The 9813-nt window shown below is 35.3% G+C and overlaps 1 protein-coding gene across 2 annotated transcripts; it reads right to left on the bottom strand.

Moving 5' to 3' along the window:
- Nucleotides 1-502: 502 nt before the first annotated feature.
- LOC124434393 (protein phosphatase Slingshot homolog) lies at nt 503-9800 on the bottom strand. Of its 2 annotated transcripts, XM_046984286.1 has the most exons (18): nt 8433-9800; nt 8256-8314; nt 7628-7716; nt 7496-7560; nt 7298-7413; nt 6859-6921; nt 6709-6774; nt 6159-6293; nt 5622-5681; nt 5485-5536; nt 5370-5411; nt 5160-5288; nt 4877-4923; nt 4706-4780; nt 4522-4593; nt 4317-4377; nt 3867-4006; nt 503-3337 (listed from the first exon to the last, which is right to left on the bottom strand). In XM_046984286.1, the coding sequence occupies exons 1-18, from the start codon at nt 8505-8507 to the stop codon at nt 1930-1932; spliced, it is 2754 nt and encodes a 917-aa protein (XP_046840242.1). In that variant the 5' UTR covers nt 8508-9800; the 3' UTR covers nt 503-1929. The 2 variants fall into 2 exon arrangements, with proteins under 2 accessions (XP_046840242.1, XP_046840243.1); XM_046984287.1 differs by lacking the exon at nt 8256-8314 and having other exon boundaries at nt 9487-9800.
- Between the last annotated feature and the right edge of the window lie 13 nt (nt 9801-9813).

Genomic DNA, 9813 nt, shown 5'->3' with positions numbered 1-9813 from the left:
GGGTTTCAACTGGTAAACGTTACGTTTGTTCAAATCGCGGATTTCTAAGTTTGTAACAGCTCTTTCTTATATTATATGGTATATCAAACTTTGCAAATCGCCAAAGGTATACAGGTGTAATTTTCAGTTGCTACAGCATTTTATCACTGTAAAATCGTATAAACATGTTAATCACATGACCAAAACCTGCTCAAATTGTTCCTCAAACATTAAACATTCCTGAGCAAACGTTACATTTCTAATTTAAAACCCGACGTTTCGGCTGACAAACGTAAACAAACATGAAAAATTCGGGACAGTTACCAGTTGAACGCAAATGGTAATAAAAACATTGAGGATAGGCATAGCTGATATAAAAAGAGTGTAGCAGTTTTGAGTTTGAAGAATTAAGTGTAGAAGAACACAACACAGCGAAAGATGTTAAAATAGCTAGTGGAAAAAGTAGAAAAACCTTAGAGAATAGGAACGAGAAAAATCGCCATTGAAATAAGATAAATCGTTCTTAGAAAGTGTAAATTTTTAGCAAAGTTTAACGTGAATTACAATATTTACAACCTAATTATCTAATCATCGTGCTTAGATACGCAGATGATATGTTTTCAATGAAAAAATACGAACACATAAAAATATCAAAAGGAATTTCAAAGACGTTTCGACAGCTTTGGTGTCGCATAGCAAAAAAATAAACACATTCAAATACTCGATAAACATTTCAGAACGTTGAGTTGAGTTCCCTATTTTATGATGTCCAACATCTTTTTAAGAGTTATTATAACAAATGCAAATCAAGCCCAGATCCTTTTCCTTTCCAAACCTTAAAATTTGTTCACTTACGCAAGAAGTGAATTGCCTGACAGGTTTTCGTCAACGGTCATTTACGAAGTCATTTCCAACGACAACGAAATTTTACAAGACGAGTAAAGTTCGTTCTGAACACGTTAACTTTAAACATCCAAGGAAAAACGTATTCGTGAATGCTATTTTACTTTGCTAATTTTGATCTTGGTGAGGGAAACGATCCTCCAGTCTTCTCAATAATATTCTCCAACATTTTTGTTCTCTCCCTCACACTGGCCACTTCCCATGATGTATAGTCATCTACTATAATACTATATGACCTCCTCTCAAGTTCGTTATCTTTATCTAAATCGTTTAAGTTCAAATTTGGTACATCTTCATCAACATTACTATCAGCATGATTCTCGTGTGTTAGTTCACATGATAAAGACATATTCTCAGTGTCTGCAAGAGACTGTTGTATTTCCAATGTAGTACATAATGGCATTATAATGTCTCCGTGATCTTCTGTAACATCTATCATCGTCATCTCGTTTATAGCAACATCATCATTCCCACTTAAACAACGCTTGTTATTGCCTGACGTCACAATAGTTCGGTTTGATTCGACGTTCTTCGCTTTACCACGCCTGGCTTCTGCGTTCACCTCCAGAACAATGTTTTCAAGTTCTTGAGACCGTTTCGTACATGAAAACTCGCTGTTTTTCTGATTGTTGTCCATAGAAATTGCTCCCATATCACTATCAGTCGGCAATGAAGTTTTCTCGTTGTCCATAGAAATTGCTCCCATGTCACTATAAGTCTGCACTGAAGTTTTCTCGTTGTCCATAGAAATTGCTCCCCTGTCACTATAAGTCAGCACTGAAGTTTTCTCGTTGTCCATAGAAATTGCTCCCATGTCACTATCCGTCTGCACTGAAGTTTTCTCGTTGTCCATAGAAATTGCTCCCATGTCACTATCCGTCTGCACTGAAGTTTTCTCGTTGTCCATAGAAATTGCTCCCATGTAACTATCAGTCTGCACTGAAGTTTTCTCGTTGTCCATAGAAATTGCTCCCATGTAACTATCAGTCTGCTCTGAAGTTTTCTCGTTGTCCATAGAAATTGCTCCCATGTCACTATCCGTCTGCACTAAAGTTTTCTCGTTGTCCATAGAAATTGCTCCCATGTCACTATCCGTCTGCACTGAAGTTTTCTCGTTGTCCATAGAAATTGCTCCCATGTAACTATCAGTCTGCACTGAAGTTTTCTCGTTGTCCATAGAAATTGCTCCCCTGTCACTATCCATCTGCACTGAAGTTTTCTCGTTGTCCATAGAAAATGCCCCATATCACTATCACTCTGCACTGACGTTTTCTCGTTGTCCATAACAGTTTTCACAATGGTAACACTGTGCTCCGTTGCTTCAGGTAAATTCCCCGAATCATCATATGAAATTTCGTGACGTTTGTCTGAGATTTTCCCCTCTAACTGCGTCTGTGAAATATTCTGAGAAAATGGGTTTCGTTCATTTCCTTGTGCTTTAAGGTGATTCGACCAATGTTGACTTTCCTCAAAGGTTTTTTTGCCGTTCAAAGTAGTTTCCCAGAAATCATTAGCAAGTGTAGCAAGGGTTTTATCAGAATTCTTAAGCAAGCTATACAACATTTGTTCTTCAATAATCTGCGTGTGCCGTTTTACAAACCCACTGTCACAAAGTTGTAGATCAGATTTGGATCTACGTTCTCTTCGCTTCACTCGGCCACGTGTTTTCGATACTTTCAAATCTATTGCTTTATCAGAACTAGCCGATGAGCCAACGCCTTTGTCCTTAAGTTTCTCCGTGATACTTCGTGAGGGATGTTGGCAGGTACTTTGGGACGATTCACAGGTTTCATTTGAATCCTGTGTTGAAAAACAAGGGTTTGAAACTTTTTGCAAAGGCTCCGCTACCTGAGGTAAGTGACAAACATTACTTGCATCGTCGATCGTCAATGTACTATCATGAGACGTGTCTACTTTTGACAAATCTTTCATCTCTTCTGAATTAATATTTGAAGAAACGTCATTTTCAACAACATCATATACTTTAGTTGCAAATGACATCTCAAGCGGTTTATCATATTCAAGATCTTCGAAAATTTGACTTGTTGATGATGACATATCGGCTGCCTCTTGCTCGACAAATGTTTTTGCACGTGATTTTCGCGTAGGTGATATCGTCATGGCTTCATCAGGATGTGCCATGACAGGTTCGGATACCGTTCTTCGAATCTTTAGTCTTTCTATACAAGAGAGATCTTCATCAGAATTACTAGAAATGTCTTCACTGCTACTGACTGAGTCGACAGTTTCCGTCTCGGCAGAGTTTTCTTCCGTACATTGCACGCTCTCCACGGTCATGTTTTGGTTCCGCATCTTTGGTAAGGTATGCGCATGTTCAGGGGTGTTGTCCACGTCATCAATGTCTTTTTTGAGCTTCGCTTTAGAATGGGGTCGTCGAAACTTACTAGCATCAGAGTTTGAGCGCTTTCGGAATATACTGTTGTGTCGATGACGGCTGCAATAAAAAAACTAGACGATAGAATTTGCTGAATAAAAATAAAGAATCGTTATCTTTAATAGGAATGTAGAGAAAATTGATGGTAGATGAATCATAAATGTATTTGTTGTAGAGTAATCTGGGTAATCTGGTGACTGCCAACAAGATAATTTTTTTGAAAAATGTGTAACCGTTCATCTTCTGCTGCTTTGTAATAACGGGGAGGGCACAATGTACATGAATATTATAAATGCAAATTCATCCCACAACAGAAAATACAACAACAAAGCGTAATTTTCTACATACATAGGGTATGCAAGACACGAAGAGAAATTTCAGGATAAACAGCGATATTATAAAAAGTAAAAGTTCCAATGACACAAGAAGCTTCAGTTAAACACGAACTGATGCTTGTAGCATATGTTATTGAACAAATTATACTGTTTGCTTTTCATCGGTATCCTACCAAAATCAATACCCATAACAAACGACACTATTTGTAAAGGAAATCTCGAGTGACTCCAAACAAAAGTAAAAAGATGTAAACCTGGACTTTAAGATTCCTTCATAGATGATCAGCTGTTTCCAAAATCCTGAATTTGGCTGAACAATATTTCGTTTTGATTTTACAAATTTCATGGCGTCAGCCAGCGACATGGCGTTCTCTTTCATTAGATAAGCAATTACCTACAAAACAAATCAATTAAAAAACATTCCGTTGTTCTCTGAGGCAATATCACAAACTACTATAGACAGGATGATGACTTTATTAAGTGTTAAGACCATCAAGTCTTTCGTTAAATGGTAGATCTGTAAGGGCTTGAATCAGATCGGTGACGTATGTTGAAGACAGCAAGTGGAAGTTTTGAGAACACAGAGGTTCGTCACAAACGACAGTTTTCGAGGCAGCCATCAGTAATGACGTACGTGCTGTTTACACTCGTCACTCGTCACACGTGCTGCTTACAAACGTCACTTGATTAAAGTCACTACTAACCGTAGATGCCGAACGACTTATTCCTCTCCGACAATGTACCAAAGTTGATGCTCCGCGTTCTCTGTAAATGAACAGTAAAACTGTTAATAAACTCTCTAAAAATAATTCCCATCAGCGTTTAACAAGACCAGCAATGTTTTTTCCACAATAGACACGCAAACATCAGTAAGATACCTTAATTCTTTAATTATTTGCTCCAACTTACTTAGCTTTGTGTATGAAACGGTACGTCTTTCCCCAATGACGTAAGAGGTCCGCCTCTTTCACATCATATATCCTAAAAATAGAATATTATAAATTTCGTCTTGACGACGAGCGAATCTCATAAGCAATCATTCTTCGGTCTTTTCCTCTTGCATGTTTAGGCTATAAAGTAAACAACGTTCCACCTGATGTTCATGTACTCGAATGTACCGGGAAAAAAATTATCCACTTCTTTGGTAATGTTGAGAATGTAGTGAACACTATAAAATATGGAAATTCGTTAATTTATGTAGCTGGTTCAATGAATGAAGTTAAGAGTGAAGAAATATTTCTCCTTATATCCGTGTTTCCCTTACTCGTTGTCTTTGAGCTCTTGCAAGTTGCACGCATTCCATTCTGATCCCTGTTACGAAAAATCGTGAAAACTTTATTGAAATGCTCCGAACATCAACAGTCAGCGTTTTATATAGGACTGGGTTGAAGCTTCAAATGCATCTGACATTTAATGGCTAGGTTAGTCAGCAAGACTTGGTTGAAGCTTCAAATGCATTTGACCATCAACGGTCAGCGCGTTTTCAGTGAGAATGGATTGAATCTTCAAAAACGGAAATCTTAGAAGAAAAGAAAGAGAAAACATACAAGATACAAATATTCGGTGATTTTCGTGGAAGATTCCATTTGTCCAAGGATGACAAATAACTGCTCATCGATGTATTCCTTAAGATGCTGTAAACTCATTTTCATTTCAGTTTCCAACGCCTCTCTTATCTAAAAATTATGCATAGAGTGCAATTAATATAAAAAAATATTTCCTGCAGAATGGGAAATTTCAACGCGTTTACCACGTACCTGTCGACATGTGACTTCCTCAAGATCAAACCGAGTTAGGACCTGCACAAGACAGGAATCATCTCATGAATTACAAACTACAAATTCTACTGTAAATGACGAAAAAATGTTTCACCTCCTTTAGCTTGTTCCTAATGGATCCTTTCAAAAGCTCTTCGTCTGTTTTACTGCACGTAAAAATTGACATTTTATAATGCTGAATGTTGGGCATGGCCATTACGCTAACTTCAAAAAAATAAACACAAAACTAACACTTCGTCAAAATGTGAAAAAGAAACTTCTCTTTTATTTTCTAATTCATCAACAGACTCCCTGCAAGAAACAAGATCACACCATTACACAGCGGTTGCATTATTGGATCAAAAGTGGCAGGTGCATTTAAGAAAGTAGATGGCATTAGCCAGCAACATCATTTGTTGAGGAAGGAAGGGGGGGAGGGGTGCCGGGAGAATCTACAACTTATAAATTTTAAATAAACACTAAAAATTTCAATACTTAAACAAAATAGTTGATGATAGTGATATTGACATTAATCTATTAAACTCCTTCATTACAATGACATTAAATTGCATCATCATATATATAACTACCATATCAAAATTCATAACTATCACTAATTTTGGTAAACTTTTCATTGCATCAAAGCATTCATCGTCACAGTAACTATGGTAATATTCAACAGCTTCACATAATTATAAATTTTGGTAAAAATTCCATTGTTATTCACGGAGCAATGCTCAACTATAAATTGACTGAAAGATTAAAGCAAAAAAAACACAGAAATCTTACCAATAAAAGATGCATTCTCTAGGAGAAGAAATTTTACTTTGATAATAATCGAGCCAGGCATGAGACAATCCGCCATCAAAATGTTTTGCTCTATGGGCAACGTTTAGGCACTTGTGAACCCACAATAAGGCAGTCCTAAATGTTTATAATTGTTACCTTATGGCTATAAACATAATTTCAATTAATGGTATAAGTAGCACAGTAATTAGCAAGTTGCTGAGTAACATATAAGTTAAACAGTAAAATTATAGTTGCTAAGTAACATATAAGTTACACAGTAACATGTGAGTTGCTAAGTAACATATAAGTTTTGCAATAACATGTGAGTTTTAAAACCAAAATGTTTAAAAATAATTACAATATTCAGAAATGACCAAGATACAATATCCATTGATTATCCTTTCAAAAACTCAATTCTTGAATAAAAATGGATATTTGCCACAATAGAAAAACATTCACAATATCTATTGACATATTTTATTAATGTTCACATTTACATATAACCATGGCAACAATTCATTATATACACAGTATCGATATTTCAACTCACCACAATGTTTGAACGGATACGGGTTTGAAAACATAATGGCGATACTCCGTTTTCACTTCAAAACCACTAAAAATCAATCAAAAATGACAAGTTGTAAAATGAAAAGAAACAACAAAATATAACTTGAACATTGGAAGATTCTTCACTAACCCATCACCATCCAATTTTGTTGAAACATTGTTCCATAATGGTATAACAAGGCCCAATGTTACTCTATAAAATGAGAATTTGAAATCTTTGTTTTCACAATATGGGAATGTTTATAGAAATCGTAAATTTTTGGAGAAGTTGAAAGCAAAGTAATGACAACTCGAGAGCAGATTAATCTTAACCTGAAACCAAAGGTTGATGATTTGCATCTGCTCAAGAGTTCATCCAAACATTTCCAAGATATGCATAAAGGCTGTGCAAACACAATAAAGCATATTAAATATCAACACACAACAGATGCAAGTGTTGATTAGAATGATTGATTAGTAAGTTCTCTTAAAAATGTGACAATGTCAACCATTTTTTCATGTTTACTCAGGCTAATGCAAAGTATTTATGGATCAAGTTACTATAAAGATATAATACAGGCCATACTTACTCATCTTCTATCCAATCAAACCCCAAGATTACACTCTCCTGCTCATCAGAAAGTCCACAAGTTGTAACAACACACAAATATCGCGTGTATTGAGGCTCACTTTCTATTTTTACAACCTGGTAATGGAGGAATACGCAAAATAATCATTTCTCCTCATCAACCATGATACGGCAACTACATGATAACTACTAGCATTACCAGCCTCATTGTGTCTTCATCTCGTAACAAGTTTGCCATCTCCTGTAAATGAGCTTGAAGTTCACCTGTAAGAACATCATAAAATTAGGTTAACATATTAATGTCAATTGATGTCTAAATATTACTACAAACCTCCTTTCAAAGTTGCCTTCCTGGCAAAATCTCCATCTGGTATAGCATAGGCAGCCCCTTTTGACGCAAAGAAGCCTTCAACATTTGATCTACCAAAACAAGAATAAACAAATGAGTTTAAAACATTATGAATAAAAGACATGGTTTGTTGGAGTTATCAAAATTATTCAATATACATAAATTAAACATATAAACAAAGGCTTGTAAATGACAACAATACAATTCATATTATTTTATTATCAAAGTTCTCCTACTACACATAATATTAGCTGAGCATAAGTTACCACAAGTATTTACAATAAGGTTAAATTACATTTCCCATTTATTGCACAAGGTTGACCATTAAGGCAAATATTACAACGATTAGCAATTTAACATACAAAAATTTTATAAATTTGTGTAAATTGTACATTTACTGCATACACTACATCAGATACTCTTAAATGTAGCTGTAACGAGAAAAATCTTCGAGAGAGTATTGGACATAATAAAATTTACATGGGAAATACGATTAAAATATTCTTACAGAAAACATTAAAAATATTTCGTGCAAGTTTAAACAACTCGACCGCGAAATTCTTTCCTTTATTATGGTGAGAAAGCTATTGTTCGACGATAAGCAACTTACGCCGTTCTAGGACGGGCAAAAACATCCTCAGACAAATCTCCGTCTACTTTTTCTTCCTCCTGTGTAATAATAAATTATAAAGTATCACAAAATCTGTGGAACAATGTGCTCTAAAGCACCTGGTTTGAGTGCCTTGATGAATTCAAAGAGCAACGTATTAACGTCTCTTTTACTTACCGACTCGACTCTTTCACAGCTGATGTCACTTAAGTTATCAGAAGAGCTGCTCCTTTCAATCGTTACCAGAGACATTTCATGGCTAGCTTATTCACCATTTCGTAAAAAAACTCGACAATTATCAACGAAACGACCAAAATGATATAGAACAAAAAGGAAACAACGTAATTTGACGTTGTTCAACCGACGTTGTAAACATCGACAAAGGACAAATGTGTTGTCGATCTGTCCAGCGGTTTTCAAGCGAAGTATATTGTAAATTTCGACAATTATTTTAAAAACATTAATTTTACAATAATAATTGTAAAAGTGCGGAAGCTTTCAACAATATTGTAATATTTCACTTTGACCTAAGGGTATGTTTAAGATCGTTTCTCGACAGAATGAACTCAATCTCGCGCAGATAGTTGTCGTAGACTTTGTCTAGACTTGCAAAATGAATAATTAATTTTAGAAAATAAATTACAAATGTAAGATATAATGTTTCTTTTAAAATTCATCGATATTAGACATTCCTGTTTCAAAGCTAGAAGAATTTCTCTTTGAAGGTGTACTTTAGACGCACTTAACTAATAAGAATTGCAAACACTCTCAACATATGCTAAAACACCCATCATAATTTATGTATTTTAGCATGGAACATACGTTATAATTGCGCAAAAAGTTGTAAACGAACGTGAAACGTTTTAACAAATGCAGTAAACTAACCACGACAAAAAGGAGTAAACGATTAGTTGTTTGCAAAAAACTGTGGTAACATTTTGCCACAAATTCAATAGGTAGCCGAAAATAGAAAATGGAGTTTGTTTAAAAGCTTTCCAAAGATGATCTCACATCATTTCACCAGCATCTGTTACTCGAATGAGCAAGAGCATTATTAAGTTTTTCAAGATACTTTAGACAGCAGCATTATTAAACATAAATAGTTTAATGATGAAAAGCTTTAAGGCATTGCAACGAGGAGCGATGAATGTAGAATACATTTAATCTAAACATATCTACGACCGCAGTAGTTATAAAAGAAAACAGCGATAAGTTCATTAGGTCTCATTACCCTTGTCTAACAAGACGGTTGACATTCTTTGCTTTGTTAACAGCACGTCGAAATATCTGCACAACACGTTTGTCACTAGCCATTTTGGATATTGCAAGATATTACAATGAATTGCTCCACTTCAAATTACAAATAAATTCGCTTTTCTTCGGTACAACTGAAAATAACAATTCAACTCCCGTTCAGTTAAACTTTGCGAGATACCAATTCCACGCAACATAGAGGCTCTTTGACTGGCAAACTCCCACTTAAATCCAAGCTATTTCAAAGACGGAATAATTCAATGTTAACATCGCCATTAATAATTATACAATTCGATATCGAAGG

The sequence above is a fragment of the Xenia sp. Carnegie-2017 genome, unplaced genomic scaffold, assembly GCF_021976095.1.
Source record: "Xenia sp. Carnegie-2017 unplaced genomic scaffold, XeniaSp_v1 HiC_scaffold_14, whole genome shotgun sequence".
In the NCBI taxonomy this organism is placed as follows: Eukaryota; Metazoa; Cnidaria; class Anthozoa; order Malacalcyonacea; family Xeniidae; genus Xenia; species Xenia sp. Carnegie-2017.
The sequence above is the reverse complement of the archived record's forward strand: the minus strand, read 5'-3'. Positions and strand labels throughout refer to the sequence as shown.

Excerpts from the sequence above, each read along its gene's own strand:
- LOC124434393 (XM_046984286.1), bottom strand. The coding sequence starts at position 8,507 with ATGTCTCTGGTAACGATTGAAAGGAGCAGCTCTTCTGATAACTTAAGT. Across the intron at positions 7,414-7,495 it reads ATGAAGACACAATGAGGCTG|GTTGTAAAAATAGAAAGTGA; the intron begins GTAATGCTAGTA and ends CTCCATTACCAG. Across the intron at positions 4,924-5,159 it reads TCACCGAATATTTGTATCTT|GGATCAGAATGGAATGCGTG; the intron begins GTATGTTTTCTC and ends TTTTCGTAACAG.